The sequence below is a fragment of the Coptis chinensis genome, chromosome 7 (assembly GCF_015680905.1).
Source record: "Coptis chinensis isolate HL-2020 chromosome 7, ASM1568090v1, whole genome shotgun sequence".
NCBI classification, from domain to species: Eukaryota; Viridiplantae; Streptophyta; class Magnoliopsida; order Ranunculales; family Ranunculaceae; genus Coptis; species Coptis chinensis.
The window spans coordinates 34,280,939-34,305,886 of record NC_141462.1 but is presented as its reverse complement, the minus strand read 5'-3'; the positions used below and the strand labels follow the sequence as shown (position 1 = coordinate 34,305,886).

At 43.4% G+C, this 24,948-nt stretch overlaps 2 protein-coding genes across 2 annotated transcripts; both read right to left on the bottom strand.

Moving 5' to 3' along the window:
- Nucleotides 1–15,605: 15,605 nt before the first annotated feature.
- LOC147487220 (O-methyltransferase family protein) lies at nt 15,606–19,638 on the bottom strand. Its single transcript, XM_086571465.1, has 3 exons — nt 18,689–19,638; nt 18,525–18,589; nt 15,606–16,081 (listed from the first exon to the last, which is right to left on the bottom strand). The coding sequence occupies exons 1-3, from the start codon at nt 19,383–19,385 to the stop codon at nt 15,782–15,784; spliced, it is 1,062 nt and encodes a 353-aa protein (XP_086427591.1). The 5' UTR covers nt 19,386–19,638; the 3' UTR covers nt 15,606–15,781.
- Nucleotides 19,639–23,498: 3,860 nt separating this feature from the next.
- On the bottom strand, nt 23,499–24,681 carry LOC147487219 (RING-H2 finger protein ATL57-like). Its single transcript, XM_086570500.1, has one exon. It carries the CDS (start codon nt 24,386–24,388, stop codon nt 23,597–23,599), a length of 792 nt encoding a protein of 263 aa, XP_086426626.1. The 5' UTR covers nt 24,389–24,681; the 3' UTR covers nt 23,499–23,596.
- Between the last annotated feature and the right edge of the window lie 267 nt (nt 24,682–24,948).

The window sequence follows — 24,948 nt, the reverse complement described above, 5'->3', positions numbered from 1 at the left end:
ACGTCAAGTCGTAAAACGTTTTCTTAATTTGAGCATTTTTGGCATTCTCAAGCAGACTTTAGAACAAGCTGCCTACTGTGGCCTAGATTACAAGATTGCAAGTAAAGATAAATCCTTATGATCTATGTGCGCTTGGAAAGATTAAATCAGGAATAAACACTTCTGGATTATGAAGATATCCCAAGACTGCTCTTGTGTGTAGAGAGTATTAGTTGAAGCATAAGGTTAGTTGCAAGATAATTCATTAAGCATTTTAATTGTCTGTGGGCAATCCTTCCCTATGCCATTGTATGGTTAATATGGTGTGTTTGAAATGAAATCATTTTCATAAACTGGATACTTTGCATCAACAAGGTGATTAACAGGATCAAGGAAAGTGTTTGGGCATGGCTTTGCATAAAAGAAAACACATATGCAACTCGTCGAGATCACCACTTTTCAGACTTGGTTTTCAACTGGACAAGGATCATCGACAACCAGTGGTAATGTGTCTTTTTGTAGTGGTGTATAATCTATGAGGCTCTCACTCACGCTATCTTTCACTGACATGGAGAGCGGAGAGCCAGTATAGTACCAAATTGTAACACAACCCTATTTTACCTTATATATAATATAACACTTTTAATCCCAAAAAATTGCTCCTTTATTGTCTGTGGATCTGGATATTCTTCAAACAAACTATGTATGCCCTATCCTTCCTTCCCGCCCGTCACTCTAGAGAAAGAATTGCCTTGTTTCATTTCCACAACCAACACAGGGTAAATGGCGAAGCTTGCAATTTAAATGGTAAATGAGGTCGACTTCAGTTTTTCATTCTTAATCAAAATTTTGTTATTTTGTGTTATGGAAAAGCGGGAAACAAACAAATTAATTAAAGGTTGGACAAGTTGAAGTACTACGACAAATCGATGGTGTTGTGTTTGCATGGCCTCAACCAAGATGGTGTATAGTGAAAATGACTTCAAAAGAATAAATATTGGTTAATTTTGAGCACCAAGATAATATAAAAAATTTTATGTTCTCTGAGCTTGTTTAAGTTTTTGTATGGTATTTTAAACAGGCGGGGTTGAGATTTTTACATATTCATCAAAATGTGATTTAATCTTAATATGTCTAAAATAATGGAGCAATATGTCCTCTTTGTATCTTAAGTTCTTAATTAGACTTTAGTTTCTATGCAAGGCTTTAGACAGCAATACAGTCATATTCTGAAAAAATGAGGTTGTTCACAACCTACCTGAAAAAGGCGAACTAAAGCAATTTATCGATCACATCAACTACAAAGTCGAACTAACGAACCATCCCCTGAAAAATGTAATTTGATCCAGCCAAATGACAAACTTCAGCCCAATGAAATGTAAAAACCTTAGGTTTTCATTCATTCGACTTCGTTTTCATTTGATTCATTCAATGTACAAAAACAAACCTTATCGGCATATGAAGGACACATGGGTCATGGAGTCAAAAATATTATAAATGTAGATGACCGGAGCTTTTGAACTCTACAAAGCTACGGGAGTTTCTCGACCATAACCCGTAAGTTTATTCCCGCTTTGAGGATAATGTTAACTCCGGTTAATGTTTAGGACACACTACCGGGCATACCCTAGTATATAATATAACACTTTTTACTCAAAAAAAAATTTTAATTGTCTGTGGTGCACAGCTGCACAAGGTAATTAATTATCACTGGCGCGCATGCCCCTGGGTGTGTGTTAAGAATATAGTTTTTTGAGCACCAACGTGAAAAATACATTGTGAATTGAAGCCAAGGTAACACTACATTCATCAAAATGTGATTTAATCACTTATGGTAGCTGAAATGAGGTTGTTCACAACCTACCTGCAGGCGAACTAAAGCAATTTATCGATCACATCAACTAAGTTCCACCAAAACCTCAATGAAAAACAAACCTTATCGGCATATCACACATGGGTCATGGAGTCCAATTTATGAGAAGGGGTTTTGAGATTTTCGATGGGAGAGGGAAGAGGGGGATTTTCTAGAGGGACCGAAGTTCGCTTGAACGAAATTTGCCACGATCCTCTTTTTGATATTTTCTCTTTTCCGAGAGAGATGAATCAGGTCCGACGTAGTTCAAATAGGTGGTATTTATAGGCTTGAGGAAATGTCAATCCGGGGACACGCGGTGTCTTGTGCACAATGTAAAGGTGGAGATCGCGGAATGAGTGTCATCGGGTTGTATTAGAAGTCATGTGTCGATTGGGAGTTGGCGCTGGGTCGCCCTATTTCCGATGGTGGGAAATACAAGTAAGATTTTGGTAATGATTACCCCCGGTGGTCATCTTATCCGGTATGCTCGCCTCTTGCAATGCATTAAAGATCGGAGACATCTTTGTTCGCACCACCCCACCGAAAGGAACCGCCACGATCGGTCTTGAAGGTCGATGTCCTAAGTTCGCTTCATGTTGCGCACATGTGTGTTCACAAGGAGCTACACACAGTCGGTCTCGAGGTCGATGTCCCGAAGTTCGCTTTATGCTTCACACGCATGATAACTTTATGAGGATATCACTCCCCTACACACGACCCTACCAAGAGAGAGTGTTTATGTCACGGAAAACGCTCACGGAGAGAAAAATGGAAGAACGTGTGGAACATGAGCGACCTGTGGTGGACGACCCGACGGGGATGGCGCCACTTTTGAATCATGTGGCCTGACAATTTGGCCGGAAAGGGAAGTGGTGGCGTGATGTGCACGTGACAGAATCATAGCAGTTGAGGAAGAAACGGTCGGGGCGTATATACCTGAACTGGCTTTGAAAAGACGATCTTGGAACACGTGTGCGGGCTAGAGCATAGGCTGTAATCATGGTAACTTAACGGGCGGTTTATACAAAATCAAATTTGGGACAATCAAAAAAGGTATTTTGTGTTTGCTTCTTCTGCAAAAACGCAAGCTAGGGTTCCTCAGGTGAGTGCTTCTGTTGCTTTATCTTTCGATTTTCACTTTGCATTCCTCTCTTTCAAGTGCGATTCGGTAAATACGTAGGTCATTGTAAGGTTGTAGGGTTTAAGCTTGAGTATTTGATAAAAAAAAAACTTGTTAGAATGTCTGATTCTGATGATACTCGATCAGAGGAAGTTCGGGAGATATCATTAAGTTGCGGAGAGTATGAGGACGAAGAAGCAGTAAGTATTGGCGTTGAGGCTGAGTTGGATGAGGAAGCTAGGGTAGATGAGGGAAATACCCGATCTAGGTCAGAAGGTGGTGTGGCCAATACGTCAGGTCGAGGGGAGATGTCGTCATCAAGTGACGTGCCCCTTAGAAGTGTAAACCGTCGTGCTGCAAACTTGTTCCCCGAACTGAGGGCAGCGTATGGGATTAATGTCCCCGACCTGGAGATATACGAACCACGGTTGAGTGAAAATGTTCGTAGTGAGGAGTACAACCTGCCGAATGGTGGAATAATAATCTGTGAGGGCCAGCTGAGAGCGCATATGCAAATACCGTTCTCGAAACTGGTATGTGACTTCTTGGCCCATTGTTGGAAGTCTCCATTGTCAGTTCGTGGGTAACACCTGGCGATTGTTTAAGGTGTTTGACCTGTTGAATGCGAGTGGGGAATACGATATAGGGGTAGCCGACATAGTTGAGCACTATGTTGTAAGGCGATCTGGTAATTTGAACTTTAGCTTGCAAACAATGACGACGCGTTCTGCTGTGATCGATGGTGTAAGCAACAAAGCCCGACAAAGAGGCCGTTGCCGCTAGTTGGCAACCATCGCGCTTAACGGGTGTAGATTGCAAACTAGGATTTGTAACATATCCGGTGGGTAGGAATATTTTTCTGTTGTTACTTTATTTAACGACTGATAGTTGTTCTAACAGGCCCTTGTCTTGCGTTGGCTGCAGAGTTTTCTGTGAAGAAGTGAACTGATCGTGGGGAGATAGAGAGGTTCGCTCGGCTGACGCGTGAAGAAAAACAAGTGAAGTTGCCTGAAGTTGCACATTTCTTTGTGGAGAAGGGTGGGCCTGCGATCCGGGAAAAAAGGAAGGCGCAAAAAGATCGAGCTCGAGGTCAAACAAGGGAAGAGGCGATGGAGGCGCGAACGAGTGACTTGGTAACGCGAGAAAAGAGGCAACGGGCGCATGGCGGCGAGGCCGCTAGAGGTGGTACCTCGTATCCTGGAGGATCGAAGCCCGCCCCGGCGGGGGTTCGATCGATGCGCTGGAGTTGGAAACGGTGGTTTTCAACCCTCGAGCGAAGAGCAGTGGAGGAGAAGAGGGTATGCTTATGCCTGGGACGATCTATTTGCTCGAAAGTTACGAAAAAGTAGCGCCGCACGCCTGGGAAAGCTCCAGCCGCCAGGGCGGTTCGGATAGTGGCTCGGCTGGGGCTATGGTTTCTCGCCGTAATGGAGCGGCCTGAGAAGGTTATGGACTTGGCCACTTTTGGGGCGGGGTCTAGCGCCTCGACGGGGTGTGTGTGAATCCGATCGGTTAAAGCGAAGCCCGTGTAAGGCGAAAGTGGAAAGGCCGTTGTGCGGGTGACGACGAGCTAGAAGAGGGACAATTTGTGTTCCTAGACGAGCATGGGGCACAACGAACTGTGAAGTGAAATGATTGTAGCTTCGTGATCGAGTAAGATATCGGGTTGCTCGTTAGAACAGATAGCTCACGGATGGCAACCGCAAGGAGCCGGATGAGAAATGGTCGGGCCGATAACTCGGAGGCTTAATGGAAATTGCACAATGTTTGGTACGCGATGTCTATCTTCGTTTGATGTATCTGTTGTGATACACACTATTATTTTGTGGCTATTAACCATGCGTGTGTTTTTGCAGCCTAGTAAGTGGGTTTCGAGAAATTGAAGGAGATTGCCCGCCGCGGAGGCAGATAGAGAAGCGGTGGTGAAGTCGCCCGATGAGTGAAGAACGCCCAAGAGGCCTCAAGATGGAACGCGGAGGAACCGGAAGATCGAAGAAAGCTCATCAAGTACCGAAGTCCGCCAAGATGTTGAAAGACACCGGCCCGAAGATCCGAGGCAAAAACTACAGGGAGAGGAAGATAACGTCTTAGCAGCGACTGTGGAAATTGGTAGGTTGAACGAGTATACCTTACACTGCAAGAAGGTTGCTCATGATGCTACCAAAGCCTATGACATTTTGGATGCAGACTTCGTTGAACTGGAGGCGGACTACAACGCTTTGAAGACAGATCATGCACCGTACATCGCATTGGGGGGGTAGAAAGTGTGCTTGGGAGAATTAGTAGCCCCGCCGCCGCAGGTCGATGCCGAGATTGCAATACCGCTGAACCGATGCCGCATACCGATGGGCGGGGATGAGCTTAGACTTGGATGGAGTATCTGTTATGGTGACTGGGAGGGATGCTGAGATTGATGAATCACTGGTGCCCGGAGAATTAATTGTTGAGCCCAGAGATGGCGATTTGTAAGTTTGTGATGTTATGCTGTCGGCTTATAAACTGTGATACAATAGAGCTGGTTTCCTGGGGTAACCCGGGCAGTTCGTCTTCTTAGTTGTATGTGCCAACACTGCGAGTGATCTAGTACCCCGTTCTGTTTTGGGGTATTCATGTGAGGTCGAATATTGTTTAGTCAGGTTGAATTTCCTGAGTAGTCTCAGCAACCCGGCGAACTGACTATATTTCCAGCTTATTAGGACAGGTCGTTGTTTGTGTGTATGCCACGCTTGTTGTTTGTTCCTCTATTATGTATGAATCGCTTGCTTGACTATACTGCGTAGAACAAAGCATGGTGGGTGCATTGCAGTGACAACGTCCCTGCACATGATGGGGAAGCTTGCATGAGCATCTTGTTGTTAAGTTGGTTGCAGCTGTGAGGTGGTGTTCGTAACGAGGCCACCAGGTCGCTGGATTCTGGTTCGTGAAGGAGGTCGAATCGTGTTGTGTTCAATGCCGCTAACGGCAGTGTGCCCTCGCGTGTGTGACACGTGGAGGGAGACGAGCGATTCAAGGAACATAATGATGGCGGGCAGATGGCGTTTGGCGTAAGGTAATTATGAGGCGTTTAGGAAAAGACGTTTCCTATTGAATAAAACCGCCATCAAAAATCAAAAAGTATTTGCTCGTCGTCGTGCCTAAGCTTAAGTCTGTCTTCTCGCTTTGCTCTTTTGCTGTGTATCACCATCGTTGCTGCTCGTTCAGGTAAGTTCATTCTCCTCTGAGAGTGTTATTTCGTCGAGAAGAGTTTGGAATACAACTGTAGCTCATGTGACAGTACCTTTGTTTGCTAGGTTTTATCATGGCAAGGTGTCGTCCATTCATGAGGGGAGAAAAAAGCATGAGAGAAACGTCTCCTCTGATAATGGAGAGGATGGAGTTTGAACCTCACATGCATGGTGATCGCGGGAAGAGGAAAGCTGCTGCTGTAGAGGCGAAGGGTCATAAACGACCTAGGAGGGCTGGATGTCCAGCTGGCGGCATTGTGTTTAGGTCACCGCAGCGGGTAGGCTTAATCGATCGCCATCGCCATTGGAGTGTAGCGACCTGAGGCAAGGTTGGCCAGTCGCTGGTGAGAGTTCGTCCCCGCGGTGTGGTGATGTGGGGAGCGAATTCTACTACATGGGGAAGACGGGGAAGAAGCGTATGGTGAAACTCTCAGACTATAGCTTCCACTCGGCGCCCATAGCGACCAGCGTTTTGAAGGGGATCATACTGGATGGTGATAAGGCAGAGGTGAAAGATGAGGACATGGATACGTTGCTGGGGACGATGGATATGGCTGCTTGTTTGGTAAGTTCAAGACACACTAGGTTGTTATGTCGGTTACCAAGGCAAACTGATTCTTTAACTTGCTTCGTGCAGTTTCTTGCAGGATATGATAAGTTGAAAGATGTTGTACAAAACACGGAGATGGATGACAACCCTCACGCCGAAGCTAGTGGTGTACGCGAGCCGCGTAGGGGCGCATAAGAGAAAACTGGAAGTGATGACTACCAAGTACCAGAACGTGATGGTTGAGAATGCTGCGTTAGTGACTGACGAGACGGAGTTAGAAAGGGAATTAGCTGTGGCTTATGCTAAGAAGTGTCAGAAGGTGACGCCAGTAAAAGCCGAAGAAGGCGATACCGAAGCCCTCAGATCGCTTACCGCTCTAGACGAGAAGTATGATGCACTGAAGAAAGCGATTGTGAGCGATGAACAAGGGCATGAGATGCGTGTGATGCTGAGGTCGGCCCTAAGATACCGCTCGACTAGCGACACCGTAAGATAAGCATGTCATGTTTAGATTTGATGACGGATCTACTTTTTCTGTCGACCATAAATTATAAGTTCTATTTACATTTCCCTCTATTATACCAGAGTTAACAATAGAGCTGTGTTTTTTCAGCTTGCCCGAAAGCAGTCCTTTTTCATGCAGAGAACCGGGTTTCCACGAAAGTGGCAGTTCGATACTAATTAATCTTGTAATGAGCACCGACCGGATTTTCCGGGTAATCCCCAGCCAGATCGGTGGATGTAGTTGTTATGACGAAAGTGGTCATATATTGTTATTGGTTATCTTTGTGCAGGCTTGCATGTTATCGTGTACTTGTGTGTAACTAACGTCCTGCTTATGATTCTATAAATAGACGTCCTGCTGTTTAGTCGACCCTAGAAATTTAGGTCCTCGACGTGACAGGGATTGGAGAGGTTATGTAGCCTGTGAGCTCCAGAGAGTTGTCTGCTCGCAAGGAGCGTTCTTGTTTAGTCGATCCTATAAATATAGGTCCTCGATGTGTCAAGAATTGGAGAGGCTATGTAGCCTGTAAGCTCCAGAGAGTCGCGCCGCCGCAGGAGCCGTTCTTCGTTTAGTCAATCCTAGAAATATAGGTCCTCGACGTGTCAAGAATTGGAGAGACTATGTAGCCTGTAAGCTCCAGAGAGTTGTCTGCTTGCAGGGAGCGTTCTTGTTTAATCGATCCTAGAAATATAGGTCCTCGACGTGTCAAGAATTGGAGAGGCTATGTAGCCTGTAAGCTCCAGAGAGCTGTCTGGTCGCAGGGAGCGTTCTCGTTTAGTCGATCCTAGAAATATAGGTCCTCGACGTGTCAAGAATTGGAGAGGCTATGTAACCTGTAAGCTCCAGAGAGCTGTCTGCTCGCAGGGAGCGTTCTCGTTTATGAGAGCGTATGGCGCGTTAAGCGTATGAGAGCGGGGAAGTAGACTGGTCGTGGGTCGGATGCGAGCTGGAGGACATTTGGATGCCAGTACATGGAATAGCTTATACTAGGTGACATAAAAATTAAGCTGAAACTTATCATGCTTAAAAAAAAACATAATATACAACAACAAAGGTTTTATTGATAAAAACGTTTCAGCAGATAAGTATTCCATGGGCGAGGTAACAATTTTCCTTCTTGAGTTTTTATCCAGTACGCTCCGTTGCCCACAACACGTTCTACTATGTACGGACCTTCCCAATTAGGGGCTAGTTTGGAATCGTCTTGCGTCTTTTTGAGCACTAGATCGCCAGGCTGGAATGATCGAGGATGCACTCGTTTATTGTAGAAGTTCTTCAGGGTTTGTTGATAAGATGCGACTCTGATGGTAGCTAAGTCACGCCGTTCTTCGAGCAAATCGATCTCTCGTGCTAAGACAGAATCATTATGTCCGGTTTCCACTAGCTCGGATCGAGTCGTAGTGACTGTCAGCTCGATGGGAATGACAGCTTCTGTGCCATAACACAAGGAGAATGGAGATTCACGCAGATCGACCGAAATTGTGTGGATGAGCCCACAAGATGTTCTCCAACTGGTTCGGCCATTGACTCTTGTTCTTTTCAATCTTTTTCTTCAAATTTTCTAAAATGGCCTTGTTGCTGGCTTCCGCTTGACCATTACTCTGAGCGTACTGTGGAGTAGAAAATGCATGAACTATCTTCCACTTTGCTAGAAAGTCTTTAACTGTTCGGCCTTTAAATTGGGGTCCATTGTCCATGACGAGTGTATGTGGCAACCCAAATCGGGTGATGATATGAGTCCAGATGAAATTGCGGACATGCGATTCTTTGACATGTGCTAAAGGAATGGCCTCGACCCACTTGGTGAAATAGTCAGTTGCCGCTAAGACGAACCGAAAAACCGATTGCTTTTCCGGGGACGAATGGTCCCATAATGTCCATGCCCCACATGTGAAATGGCCATGGGCTTGCTATATTAATCAGCTCGCGTCCGGGCTGAATGATGTTGTGGCCGAATGTTTAACATTTTAAGCACTTGAGAACGTATGCTTTGGCATCGGTCCGCATCACGCAGGCCGAAGTAGCCTGGGAAATTGTCTTGTGGGCTAAAGAACGACCTCCGGCATGGTTTCCACATTCTCCCTCATGGATTTCGGCAAATATCAATTGTCCCTGCTCTGGAGTAATACATCGCAAGTGCGGTCCACCAGCAGATTTTCTAAACAACTTATCATGTAACACGCAATAACGACGCGCTTGATATTGGATTTGCCTGGCTTTGGCACGCTCTACAGGGAGCGTGCCCTGTTGGATGTAGTCCATGAGGGGTTGCATCCAGGTCTGGCGCAACTGATCGGCGGAGAGAGGGAACAGATCGGCTATAACTAGGGTATGTTCGACCTGGTATGCAGGTCGGTCGACTACCTCAATGAGGAGTTGTCGTGGAGCACAACTCGGTGTTTGAGTGGCTAGGTAAGCTAGGTTGTCTGTGTGACGGTTCTCATCACACAAAAAATGGTGTATGGTAGAATTCTTAAAAGAAGGCAATAAATGATGAACGACCTGAAGATACTTTGAAAGGTTACCTTCCTAAGTAGTGTACTCATTAGCAATCGGGCTGGCGAATCCACGGGCCAGGAGTCACTAAAGACTTGGAGCTCTTGCGACACCGAAATCAGAAGCCATACACGAAGGCCCATGATCGGTAACCGTGCTTAGCCCGTTATTGGAAGATGCTAAGTCGAAGTCGAACCGATTTTTCAACCATAACTCCTTCGGGGGACACTAAGACGACCCGATGCCACTCCCTCGGGATTGCTAGAGCCATCTACAAAAAGAGAGACCAGATCGATTTGACACGCTCTTTGACAACAGCGAGCTCCATCTCTGACTGCCAGTGTGGGTCCTTAACAGGAAATCGGCGAGGAAATCGGCAACGACTTGACCTTTCTGAGAGGTACGAGGTACAAACTCCATGTGGTGTTCTCCGAGCTCCTCGGCCCATACAGCCATACGAGTAGTTTTGTTTTCTTTGTGAAGGAGTTTCTTCAGTGGCAGGTCGGTCAGTACGTTGATCGGATGTGCTTGAAAGTATGGCCTGAATTTCCGTGCCGAATACACCAAAGCAAGTACGGCTCATTCAAGGAAAGAATAATTCTTCTCAGCTAGCATGAGCGTCTTACTTGTGAAGTAGATCGGCTTTTCTGAGTTGTTCTCCTCTTTAAAGAGAACTGAGCTGATTGCGAAATCTGATACTGCCAGGTAGAGCCCCAGTGTCTCTCCATCTACTGGTGTGGCTAAAACGGGAGGCGTGGTGAGGTATTCTTTGAGGGTGGCGAATGCGTGATGGCATTGATCGTTCCATGAGAACTGCTCGCCTTTCTTGAGGAGTTGTAGGAACGGACGACACTTGTCTGACGCCCTGGATATGAATCGATTAAGTGCAACGACCATACCTTACAATTTCTGTATTTGCTTCTTTGTCTGTGGATCAGGCATGTCTAAGAACGCTCTGATTTGGTCTGGATTCGCTTCGATCCCACGCTGTGACACCTGATATCTGAGGAATTTACCAGAGGACGCTCCAAAAAGGCATTTCTCTGGGTTCAACTTCATTCGAAAGCGCGCTTAACTGGAGAACGCTTGCTCAAGGTGAGTAATATGGTCGACTGCTTTTTTGCTCTTGACGACCATGTCGTCGATATAAACCTCCATGGTCTCTCCTAACATGTCCTGAAATATGTCGGGTTACTGTGACCGATATATCGCTCCGGCGTTCTTAAGGCTGAACGGGAGGACGTTATAACAATAAATTCCTTGTTCGATAATGAACGAGGTCTTCTCTTGATCTTCCTCAGCGAGTGGGATTTGATTGTATCCGATGCACACATCCATAAAGGAAAGAAGTTCATGTCCGCGAAGTCCGGCGACACAAGTCGGTCAACGCGTGGTAGGGAAAACTATCTTTCGGTGTTTCTTGATTGACATTCGCGGAAATCGACGCAGAGGCTTAATCGCGCCATTCTTTTTGGGGACCGCGACGATGTTAGCTTAATCAATCGGGTATTCCACCTTCGATGAAACCGATTTGATTGAGTTTGTCGACTTCGCCATTAATGGCTTTCTCAAAGCCAGCAGAGATAACCGGCGAGGTCGCCGGGCTTAACCGGCTTTAGCATTAGGATTTATATTTAATCGATAACAGATTACACTAGGGTCTATACCGCATAACATCGATATACCACCAGCGAAAACATCTTTATTCATAGTTTAAAGTTTACAAGTTGGGCCTTAAGTGTGGGGTCAAGGTTAGCCCCTACATATACAAACTTAGGGTCATTATCGCCTTAAGTTGACCTCTCTCTGTCGACTGTTGGGGGGTGCCGGGGTGGCGGCGCTTCTTCTGATGGAGGCACCGCGAACGCCCCGGTGGAGAGTGCATCTATTCACTGGATCGATCGGCACCGTGGTGACGAGAACAGGAACTGGAATGGCTTCTGTGGGCATACTAAGAGGAGCTGGAGTAACTGTCGGCAGGAAAACTTGAGGTGTAACACGTGTCTGTGAATCTATTGGAGCGGCAACGGCCGGCTGGAGTGTAAGTGGACGACTTCCTCTTCTTACTGGAGCCCCCAGCGTGCTGCTTGGATGTGTTGACTCTGACCTTTGCAACCAGGTCTTTGGCCATGGTATAACTGATGGGTTCGCTACTTGTGTGGAGTGGTGTACTGTCGGTCTTTCCGGCTGACAAGATTTGGTTACAATGATATGCTTCATTGATTGCTTCGGCTCCATCAATCCCGGGGCCCGGAAACGAGAACTTGATGCAACGCCGAAGGTACAAACTTTGCATTTGGTGGATCCATCGCCGCCCTAATATGGCATTATAGGACGATCGATGTCCAAGAAGACTTATTTGCCGCCAGATTGCGGTACCGACTTTGTCCTCTTTAGAACCCACTGAGACGGGAAGGATGATATCACCGACTAGGTCGGCTCTGGAACCATTGAAACCATAAAGAGGGGCAATCGGGTCTATCAGAACTGACTTGGGTAAACTCATTTCTTGAAGAGTGTGGTAAAATAAAATGTCGCAGGAACTCCCCGGGTCTATCAAGACACGCTTCACTGTCCAGTCGCTGATCTCGACGTGGACGACTAATGCATCATTGTGAGGAAGGCAGACCTTGTTGAGGTCGGCCTCTGTGAAAATGATATCTCTTGAATGGCGGCCTGAGCGACGCGGAGCATGTTCTGCTTGGGAAGTAAAGTGATATACTTCGCGGAAGAGCCAACACGACGCGTTTTTCTCTCTTGATGAGGTAACTGAATCATCGGGGAAAGTAATCATGTGAATTGTGCGAGCATTGTCCCGATCTGAAGAGTATTGTCTGCGCTCGTGATGAGAACGCTCTTGGGGACGTCCTCGACGGTGGGGACGAGCTTGGAAGTCTTGATGATGACGGTGAGGGGGAGAGCGACTGCGCACTCGGCGAGGTGGAGATCGGCTGTGCACGCGGCGAGCCATGAGCTTATGACGCAAATCACCGTCAGGAATGTTGGTGTACTGTTTAATGTGACCAGCTTCGACAAGGTCTTGAAGATAGTGTTTAAGCCCCCCAAGACGCATTCGTGTCATGACATTTGGCTCTATGGAAGGCGCAATATGGCTTGCCAGGTCGATCTGCTGGTTGCTTCACGTCTAGGCGGAAGTACGAGGCTCGCCGGATCTTGTCGAGGATGTAACTAGGAGAGCGAGTCAAGACAAAATAATTCTCTGTTGTTATCTTGGCGGGTCCCAGCCTTAGGTGCCAGCGACCTGGATCGCTGTTTGGTACGCGGGGTATGATCAGAGATCGCTGCTACCTCCTGGTTCTCGGCTAAACCACTGGACTTCAAACTTTCTTGCAACTTGATATACTTGTCAACACGGGCGTACAGTTCGGATAGCATTTCTGGGCGTTCCTTCATGAGCGATCTGGAGAGGTCGGTATTACGCACTCGACAAGCATTAGAAAATGCCAGTGTGGCAAAAGACTCTTTTAGTCCGCTTTCCATATACAACAAATTCAGCTTTGAACCGCCCTAAGAATCGGGCGAATGGTTTCATCCTCGGAATGATAACCGGAACAAATAATCGAGATCCGCCTTCTTACGCCCTCGGTATGCACGTATTAGCTAGCAAATAGGTCGAAGAAGTCGCTCAAAAGTTTTAATAGAATCGGGTTCGAGAGAAGAACCAATCAAGTCGTCATCCCGGACCGGGCCGGAAATAATCGGCGGTGAAGATAATCATACTCGGAAAAGAACGTAGAGGGCTAAACTCAATGTATCGAGCCACATGTTGGATCGACAGTCCGCAATCATACATGGGGAAACATGGTGGATAAAATCTTGAGGAGAGGATTTCATCGAGAACATCGCGTGATGAACGGGGGACGCGGTATGTCTTGAGCATTTTTGAACAATTTGGGTTCAAGCGTCTTTTCGGACCGCGACTTTGGCCTATCCTATGTGACAATTCGTTAATCTGGGATTAACCTCGTTGATGTCATTTTCAAAGAACATTACCGGACCGGGTTCTTTGTTGATAAGCGTCGACTTTGGCCCTTAAAGTAGCATTTTCTTGCATGAGCAAGGAAATGCTTTCATTTGTTACACCCAATTGTTCTAGAAGGTGTTGAACCTGAGTTTCGAGGCTGACCATGCTTCGTGGGCTTGAGAATTGGAGAGTTGGTAGTTAGGGTAACGTGATTTCTCAAGTAATCGAAACCACAGACGGCGCCAATGTAAAGGAGCGTTTTGGTTTTCCTTAGTGTTTGCGATGGGAGAGGGAAGAGGGTTGAGATTTTCTGGAGGGACCGAGTTCGCTTGTGAGCGAGCTACCTACGTATCCTCTTTTTGGTATTTTCTCTTTTCCGATAGAGAGGAATCAGGTCCGACGTAGTTCAAATAGGTGGTATTTATAGGCTTGAGGAAATGTCAATCTGGGGGACACGTGTGTCTTGTGCACACGTGTAAGGTGGAGATCGTGAATGAGTGTTGGGCTGGTTGTATTAGAAGTCATGTGCTGATTGGGAGTTGGCGCGGTTGTCCCTATTTTCCGATGGTGGGAAATACAAGTAAGATTTTGGTAATGATTACCCCTGGTGGTCATCTTATCCGAGGCGTTCTGTCTCTTGCAATGCATTCGTACTGAGACATCTTTGTTCGTACCACCTACCTGAAAGGAACTGCTCACAGATCGGTCTTGGAGGTTGATGTCCTAAGTTCGCTCATGCTGCGCACATGTGTGTTCACAAGGGAGCTGCTCACAGGTCGGTCTCGGAGGTTGATGTCCTGAATTCGCTTATGCTCCACACGTGCATGATAACTTTATGAGGATATCACTCCCCTACAAAAACTAAATGATGTTACCTACTACGAAGCACTCATTTATCTGGTGCAACAATTTTCTGGTTCTCTATGCTTTACTGAGAACAGACATGTTATCTGGGCAGCATTTTCAGTTAATTGAAGGAAATGCTTAACGAAGAAAAAATAGAGCAACCCAGCCCAATTCTAACAAACCCAATTAATATTAGAGTCCAAGGAGGCAAGGTCCAAGAATAAAGATCATCCATCCGAATTCATGCATTCATATACAATACAATTGATGTAAATGATGGATTAAACTAGTTTCTTTTGTTTATAACTTTGTATATTGTATACCTGTACCACAATTTTGCTTCTCTGGATTGAAACCGTTGGTCATGGAGGAGGAGGTTTGGGATAAACCGTCAGTGATGTCTCCAGCCCGGTGCTGGAATAATATGTCTCTGTACGTGGGAACCGTATATATCGTTGGTGCCATTGTGGGTGGCATCAAGGGGCGGTTCTTCATTAGTGTATTTAAGTATTCTGGATAGTTTGCTAATTTAGGTGGTATCTATGGGGGATTAGAGGGCCTAGTTTATGGATTGAGAGGAACAAATCCTGATGTTGAAGATGTGATTAACTACTCCTTAGCTGGGTTGGGCACGGGTGCATTCTACATTTATACCATTCTGGTGGTCCAAAACCTGTTACTGTTGCTGCGTCCATTGGAGCATTAATTGCTGCTGGTGTTGTTGCTGTTTACAACAAAGCCAAACTGAAATCTTCTGACTAGAGCAGCATTCGGCAAACTGCGTTGGCTGAACACTCTAAGCGATCATCTGATTGACTAACGAATAGGATAATGTTGGGAGCTTGCAAAATTCTTTGGAAGTGCTGGACACATATTTCGTTTTTTGCTATGTACATCAGTCTCATTCACGCACAAACCACTTACTGATGTGGGTAAAATTTGTTTCCTGATATGATATGTAACTCAGGTCTGTCAGTAGAGTCGGCTAACATCATTGTATTATTGCTTAGATTTGCCGGATAAATCATGCGTGCATGAAGACAAAGATGGGAAGATCCTTTTATTTCATTGTGCTACAAAACAATAACGTGTCCCTAATATAAAATCACATACCTTATTTTTGCTTGACAAAAAAAAGAAATTCTTTCCATACCAAACATCATCAGGTAAACTGACTGAAAACCACAGGGGACTTCGCATGGTCTTGAGCCTTTGATCATATTATTTCAGGAATTCTAAAACAGTGTAAAAATGGTCAATATAAATAGCTCGAAAATTGGTGAACCCCGTTGACAAACCAAGTTGTCGAAATTCTTCCTCTGTTCGATGCTTCCCTTTAGCCCTATAGATAGTCATTACAAAGATATCACCTTCGAGAAGAGCCCGCGTCCTATGGCTGTTGTCTGACTCATGAGGCAGCACTGGCTCACAGGCTATAAGTTTCCCTCCTTTTGGTAGTGCCTCGTAACAGTTCTTCATGATGACTTTGCATTCGTCATCCGTCCAGGTCGTCAAAATCCACTAGTGTAGAGTATACAAACAACACGAGTCATTAATACATCATTATTTATCAACCAAAAAGAAAACAAAAAGGAAAAGAAAAGGAACAAAATGATATATATTATTAAACCAATACATTCAATTAGGAATTTTAGACACATATTGAGGTCCAAAAATTCACCGGCTGGTCGTATGTCACTGGCACCTGTAGACAGTAGTCTAGTGTATAAAGGACCTAAAATCAAGGAGTAACGCAGTCTATAACATATGCTGGTTTCATACAAGGGATTAAACCATCACAAGATAGTATATCTGAAATATATACATTTTTTATGACAGAAATTTCCAATATATACTTTCTGAAGAGAAACTATCTAAAAAAGAACAATATGATTTGGAGAACTTTCACAAATAAAAGTGCAACTAACAAAGCTTTCCAGTCTCAAAGGAGTATCTATGCAAAGGTATTGTCCCTAATATTCCCCTAATGTGCATGCATCATCAGTTAGACTAAAACGTCGTCCATATTTTAGAAATTCATGTGAAAATTTATGGGACGACTTACTTCTGGTAAGAAAAATGATGATGACTAAGTAAGGGTCTCTAAAATCAAGAGGCCAGGTCGAGGATTCCAAACTCTCTACAAATGTTGCCACAAAAATAGGAAAAAAGAAATTTTTTATAAATTCCTAAACAAGACACTATCACGTATTAGATTGGTATACAAAGCACATGGTGTGTATATATATATATATATATATATATAGGGGAGGGATAGAGGCACATTCTTATGCGCACATTATAGCCACATTGTAAATTAATCCAAGCAAAATCATGGACTTAAAAGTTGAATTAAGGGCTGATTTTTTGTAGATATAATCTCTCTACCATGGAGAACATGCTCACAAAAATTCAGCTTATTCAAAGAAGTCTAACATTAGAACATGCTTACAAAACTTTTTATATATATACGAGCAGGTTCCGTTTACCACACTTTTTATACCATAGTTTATACCACCCCCCTACAAAATGAGTTAAGGGCTAATAATTTGTGGATATGATCTACTAATCATAGATAGCATCTACACAAAAATTCATCTCATATATATAGATGCGAACTTTCACTTTTACCTCTCATAATTGTTTGGAACGGATATTTCATACTTTTATTATGGGGTTCCCGTAGAGACAAAATTAACCAAGGTAATTTAGCTCTACCCTTTCCTATTTATGGTTGTGCTTCGAAGACTTAAAACTTGTGAGTGGAATAATTCTGAAGGTAATAAACTTATGATATGTTGTTACAGGTTTGAAGAGATAAAGAAGAAGTGGACATGTAAAAAGATGTACAATAGCATACTTAAAACTGGTGAGTAGTCGTTACCTGACTACGCTTTTTCTGATCACTCATTTTTCATTTCTTTTCCTTAAGCTTCCATCAAGTCAATCCATAGTAGTATGACATGGCAACTCCATGTGGCGCCTAGATGGACTGCCAAGTGGTGCCTCGATGGCATGACATGTGGTCTTTAGGTGGCTTGGCAAGCGGCCAAGCGCATGTGATCAAGATTGTCAAGTCATGTCTATGTGGATTGACATGTGGCAGGGACAGCCACCTAATATCCACGTCATCCTTGATTATGATACACATGTCCAATTGTTAGTGTTTGTGATATTTGCTGCTACAACTGCTCGATTGCTTATTCTACTGCAGTACTTAGTACACTACTGTACTACTACTAAAATTACACTCACATTGCCCTTTCTCAATATGTTAAACTTGTTTGAACCGATGAGAGTATACAAAATAGAGATTGTCACAATCATACTCTCTCTTGGAGTAATTTTGCACTATTGACGAGTAGATCCACTAGCACCATGAACTCTGCACTAGTACTTAAATCACAACCTCCAGAACTCACATAAGCCATCTCAGATTTTTACTATTTCGGATTAGGGAAATAATGAGATGTAGTAGCAAATATCACAAATACTAACAACTGAACATGTCAAGGATAAAACCAAATTCAAGTGAACCAATTATGGGCCGTAAATTGAAATGCCATGCCATTGTACAACTTGGTTTTTGATGTCTCCTGCACCTCCCCAATTATTAAAAGATGGGCATCCAACTTAAAACCAAACCAATTGGGGATAAATGGAGAGGCCCCAAGCTTTATATATTTGAACACAAAGCTTTAGGCACCCGATATGGGATTATAAATTTTTCTAATAAATCCCCTTGTCCAATCTTTTTTTGAGTCACAGAAAAATGAGGGGACCATCTAGATAATTAAATTAGTGTGATGTAGTCCTCTAGAGCGTGGATAAAAGAGGGGCTGCATGAAACAGTGACCAATTCAAAATATTAGACCATTTCTCCAATAAAACCATTTATGCAAATCAGGTGGGGCAGTATCTAAAGATTTAAAGACACAGAAAAAATCCATAGTTATCACTCTACCTTCATGAAGACAGTGTCACCCTTTGGAATCTCTTCAAACATATTCCCACCCACGTGCGTCACACCTACATTTTCCAAAAACAAAAAACAAACACGTCCATTTCTATCACTATTCAGCGCTACACTAAAAAATGACCAAAACACTCTTCTCAGTTCTGACTGACCTGTGATCTTTGGTGCCTTCGCCACTACTTCTGGCAAGTCGAAATTAATCCCTTCAAGTACATGAGGATATTTAAGTAAAATCATCCTCAAACAATCACCTGCACTGCCACCTACATCAACTAACTTACTAACGCCTTTAAACCCATCATACCCATCCAAAATAGCTTTCATGAACGGCACAGATACACCCGACATAGCTTTTTGCATCAACTCATTCATTTCATTATTCTCACCATAATATCCATAAGCAGATTCACCATTTGCTTTCACAAATGGTTCCACCGTTGGATCCAACACAGCTTCATGCAAAAACGGCCAAGATTTAACCAACTCATCTTGATGATGTTGTAGTACGTACGGCGCATATGATAAACCTTCTTGATCAGTCACCAACGTTTGACCAACATCAGTTAACGAGTACTTTCTTTCGTTGTTGATCACATGCTCTGTGAAGACGTTGTAGCTAGTTAGCATACGGAGAATGCGTTGGAGATTTTCTGAATCAGCAGTGGGTTTGTTAACACGTGTTAAGATTTGGGATGGGGTGAGTGGAGTGTTGGAACCTGATTGCCAGATGGCATCAGGAACATTGAGACGTATGATTGCGTTGAGTGACATGGGTACACTTATCATGTTGGCTAGTTCTAAGATTGCTAATCTAGCATTGTTTCGACTTTCTGATGTTTCGTCTGCCATGGCTTCTTTTTTTAGATGGCCGTTGTTGATGTGGGGAATGACTCAAATCAGGCTTTGTTAGCAACTACAGTTGTGCAGTTAATGGTGTGGTATTCAGAAAAGTCAATGTTTTGCAGCGGATAGTGTTCCGTTTTTAGGGGTGTCAAAATCGGCTTCAGCGTTCAGCCCAGGCCCGACTCTCATAAGCCTGGCCTACATGGATTTGAGAATTGGACCGAAGTTTCATTATTTGGCCTTAATTAAGTCCTCAACAATTTCCCCTGCTAATTTGCTAAACCTAAATGACTACGGCTGAATGCCTAAATTGGTTGGTATAATGGTATGGACTACGGCCATGGGTCAGTGGGGTTTTATCGAACATAGGAAGGTGGGCTCGGTGTTTGTCTTTGCGATGTAGGTACTTAGGCTGAGTCCAATGGCTCTCTATTCCTTTAAAAATAGTGTTAAAATCAATAAAGTAGGAAATTTAAAGTCAAATAAAAATTTAAAGTCAACATATTTTACTCTATTATTATTTTTCATGTATATGATTTATATATCTCTATTTTAATCCCTCAGAAGTAAAATAGATATAAGAAAAAATTAATGAAAAAATTAATGAGAAGTAAAATCTATTGACTTTAGCTCTACTTTTAAAGGGATAGGGAGCCATTGGACTCAGCCTTAGAACATCTTTAGCAGTGCAACCAAAAAAACACTAAAATTTTGAACAAAAAAAAACCAAGCAACTTCAGGAGTAACATCAAAAAAACACCAAGCAACTATGCGGTTTTGCTAAAACCGCTTCAATCGGGTTCCCAACCGACAAAGCCCAAGCCCACAGCGTTTTGTTAAAACCGCTAGCGGTGTTCAGAACACCGCGTGCTACTTCTATATAAGCAGCTCCAAAGCCGCGCGGTTCAGTCATTTTCACCTCTTCTCACAATCATAAAACCCTCTCCTTAGTTAAAAAAAAAACAAAAACAAAAACCTACCTAAACTCTTGAAATTTTATATGGATCCCTTTGAACCTTTCGATGATGATAATTGGCAGTACACACATGACATTGGTGATGGGGGAGAAGACAGTGGGGGAGAAGAACCCGAGGATGTCGCGCCGACTGATAGACATCCGTACGTACTGGAGTATCAGATAAACGATTTCGATTGGCAATTTACACCTGGAGAAGCACTTGATATGGAAGTTGTGTCTTCTACACGTGATACAAAACACGTGTCGAGTGCAGTGGCTAATACTCAGGTAATTAATTAGTTTTGATTAAATATTTTGAATATTAATTAGTTGAGTTGGACCAATTAATTATTTATCTTATACGCATTTTTTTTTTTTATAATATCAACATGTTGTTGACTACCGAGTTAGATCGCCTTTACTTGGTGTTAGAGAGTGGTGGAAGGTTATTAGGAATTTGGATGAGTTTGTATATATTAGAGATAGTATTTTGTATACACCTTTGGGTATTTCGATTGATACGGATTATGAGAAGGTCGCCGGCAAGGCGCTGATCATAGCTTTAGTAGAAAGATGGTGGAGTAGAACTCATACATTTCATTTTTCTTGTGCGGAGTTAGAGTTCACATCACTAGACTTCACTATGATTTCTGGGTTGAGTATCGGTATAGGCCAACCGATACCTTTTCATACACATTATGAGAATATGGATAGTATGCTTATGAAGTTTTCCTCGTTTGGGTCGCGGATGTTTATGATTTTTCCGGGATTAAGCTATCTCATATTAAGATCGCGATATATGGAACCCTATTGCATCCCCGATACACGAGCGGAGTTAGCTTTGATCGTTTCTAGGGTAGTGAGAGTGTTGATCAAGATGTTAAGGCTTTTTGATGTTTTTATTGGGCATGTTTTGTTTTCCAATGGTCATTCTGATGCGATGCATTTGGGATATTATGCTTATGTATCCGATTTGCATACTATGATGGATTATGACCGGGTAGCTCAAGATATGCCACATTGATATCGGCGTTAGATAAAGCTTCAAAGACATTCGAAAGTAGAAGTCCCTCGATTGCGGATTCACGGGACTTTTAGAGATTTGGTTTTATGAGTACTTTTCGATGTCTTTGTCCTAACATAGACATGATTTGCCGATACGCCGCCCTAGATTTGCTAGTTGGTCGGGGGCCACTTGACTCGAAGCGAGAGGGCATATTAGGAATAATATATGTATGGCTCGTGCTCAAATTGATATTAGATCATTGTCATCTATCGAGTGGAGACCTTGGCGTTTGTTCATCGCCTTTGACGATCCAAATTGCATAACATGCTTGTGTGTTGTCACATCACAGAGTTGTTTTTACCGCGACGCGGATCGGGTTTGGTCGCGGGCGGCGGATGTTGGAGGCGATGATTTGGACGTTATGGAGTTCCATGTGCTCCCATGCCAGATGTTAGTGATGCAAAGTCGTGGAGTAGAATTCAAGTTCATGAAGTTCATGCCAGTGGTGGTCCTTGGCCAGATGCGTCTTCTTTTGTTGTTGAGCAGACTGCTTATCAATATTATAGATGGTGGAACCGTGTCTCCATGGGTCCGTTGTTGCCTCCTATTGGTCGGGCTAGCAACTTCGAGTTTGTGGGCCTGGAAGGGATGAGACGTGAGCTACGTATTCCTCATCCGCCACAGCCTGTTTACAACCCACAATCTCTGAATGCATATCAACCAGCTCCTGTGTCTGCCAGTAATCCTAGATGTTTGCCGTGTGTGGACCTGATGGGGAGCCTACTTATATTTCCATTCTTGACGTGCCTCATGATCGTTTCTCTGAGTTAGAGCCGCATATTGATTAGTATACCATGGTGAGTTTAATTGTTTTATTTATCTTCTTCATTATATATATAATATGTACTCACACTGTATTTTCTTGGATTTTCAGGCTGAGGTTTGGGAAAGATATGAGAACCAGGTTCTCATGTTTGATGGGATGAGGACTCCCTTGTATCATTATAGCCAAGAAAGAGAGGAGGCATATTCTCAGACATATCGACAATCCCCAGGCGTGATGACGAGACTTCGGAAAGCGTATGAGGATATCACGACAAGTGTACACGCAGCAACATCGGGATATGAGAAACTTCAGTCAAGTAGTTAACCTCCCGCGCATTGAGAAGATCATCATCTCTCGATTAGGAACTTAGAGGAGCGGCGGAACGTCCAAATAGAGAGGAGAGGGATCGAGTGGTGGGGCGAAGAAGAGAGCTAAATAAATTTGATATAATATGATAGGTTTTGGATTATTTTAGATATTATATGATTATATCATAATCATAGATTTTTTTTGCATAATCATAATCATAATCATAGGTTTTAATTTATTTAATTTTTTCGATTTTGAATTACAATTTTAATTTCTTCAATTGCACAATTGTTAATTTCTTAACTTCTATGCACAACTCATAATTTTTCAAGTTCTATGCACCATAGTTCTAATTTTCGTGAAAAAACGACGCGGTTTTGGCAAAACCGCCCATTGATCAGTTCAGAAGCCCATGCGGTTTTGCCAAAACCGCGTTATAGAAGCCCATTTAGTAGCCCAAGTCCACGTGGTTTTGCCAAAACCGCGCAGTGTTTCTCAAACAGCGTGAGTGATTTGATACGACATCAAATTTGGAACTAAATATTGGTCGATTTGGTGTTTGGTTTGGTGTTTTTTTAGTATTTTTATCAACATGTAGTACTGCTCAAGTTGAAAAAACACCAAATTCTTGAGAATTTAGTGTTTGATGCTAGGTTGATATCACTACTAAAGATGCTCTTGAGTAGTCTAATGGCTTCTTATTCCTGCAAAAGTAGAATCCAAAGTAGAATCGAAACTGGCAGATTTGACTCCCTATCTCAATTTTACTCTCTCAATATAGAGAGAAATATTAAATAATAGAGAATGTGTCTAAGTGTGTAAAATGTCTATTCTAAACCATTGGATCCAATTTCGTACTCTTTATCGGTTTATCCTTCAAACAACGTTTGTTTTCCAGTTTTATAGAGATAGAGTTTGGACCATTGGACTCAGCCTTAGAAAAAGGATGTACATTCAATCCTCGGTCTGCTACGTACAGGATAATGCCAGAAACGGCTGCATGCAAGTTGACATGTCATGTCTATGTAAACTATTATTAAACTCGTTAAAGTCTAAACCACAAATCACAAATCCAGCCACTGTAAGCTCAACCTACAAGCCTACAATGAACCTACAATTTACAAGCTCAAGCTCCTCTGTAAACAAACTCTATCACCAAAACTACTACACCAGCTACCTGTCCTTCTCATTCTCCACAATTCGTCACTTTGTCCCTCACCCGAGGTGTCACCATTCTCCACCGTTGATCTCTCTTCTATCACCACATTCATAGTCAAGCTGCTTATTTCACTCTTGTTCATCACTGTACTCAAACCAAGTAAATCAGTGGACCTACAAAGTGGACACGAAGCATGAGACGCTAACCATCTGTCAATACACTCTGGATGAAACACTTGCCCACAACACGTAACCATCTTCACACTCTCTCTTTCCTCAAACTCACTCAAACAAACCGCGCAATCCAATGGCTCTTTTACATTCTCATCATTGTAAATGAACAACGGTAGTGATTTAACAATCATAGGGTCTACACCACGACAGGATCCACCTGATAACCTCGACCGCGACAACGATGAAGTTGCTGCTGATGATGATGAAGAAGGCGTTCGTCGTCTTTGGTTTCTTCTTCTACGGGGGCGTGAAAATTCTATGGGGCTATCGCCTCCGTAACGACGAAGGTAAACGGAGAAAAAGCCCATGAAGAAAAGAGCTGTGAGAATAACTAAGACTGTTAAAGCCATTGATGTATCGAAATTCGATAACGTTCTTTTTGGTAACGTTGAGTTGGCGTTAGTGGTAGCGGTGGGAGAATTATTAGGTACAAGAAACTCTTTGGGATGTGAAGATGATGATGATGATCCGATGGTGTGAGGTGTATCATCATCTTGTAGTAACTTTCGGTTGTTCATATGGAATTGAGAAGTGAAGGTGACAGAAAATGGAGGCGGTCAGAAATTTAAGATGGTAATGAAATATGATGGAGAAGTGAAACGGATAAACGAGGGGAAGACTGAAGAGTGTGGAGTGGGCCCAGCTAGAGTGTGTTTTTGGTAAACTTTTTACATGTGGTTTGGTTTGTAACGAGCGGGTAACACGCTGCAAGAGATTAAGGTGATTCACTTGTCTCGAGATTCATCCTTCATGTGTCATCCAATATTTCTCTAAGAAGAAATGAAGAATATCAGATGGCAATTTACATATTTCTTTATATTCATTTTGTTAATAAAATGGTACTCGGCGCTCAAGCCTGCCCTTATCTCTCTTGAGGGTTGAGTGGCACGTAAAGACTTCCAGATTGATGCATTGGCCCGACCCTCAAAACACGAGGGCTTCGTTGTTCGAGAACCAGGCCAAAGCGGCCTGGCCCATTTGACACCCCTAGATGCAAACAACAAGTAGTCGGATAAAGTTGTAAAAACTGTGATTTGTGTCGCAAACCTGGGTAAAACACTAATAAGACATGGACCCT

Bases quoted from the DNA above. Each gene is read 5' to 3' on its own strand.
- LOC147487220 (XM_086571465.1), bottom strand. From the start codon at position 19,385: ATGGCAGACGAAACATCAGAAAGTCGAAACAATGCTAGATTAGCAATC. The intron at 18,590-18,688 runs GTCAGTCAGAAC...TGGAAAATGTAG, and splicing joins GAAGGCACCAAAGATCACAG to GTGTGACGCACGTGGGTGGG. The intron at 16,082-18,524 runs GTAGAGTGATAA...ACTCTACACTAG, and splicing joins GTGACACTGTCTTCATGAAG to TGGATTTTGACGACCTGGAC.
- LOC147487219 (XM_086570500.1), bottom strand. From the start codon at position 24,388: ATGAACAACCGAAAGTTACTACAAGATGATGATACACCTCACACCATC.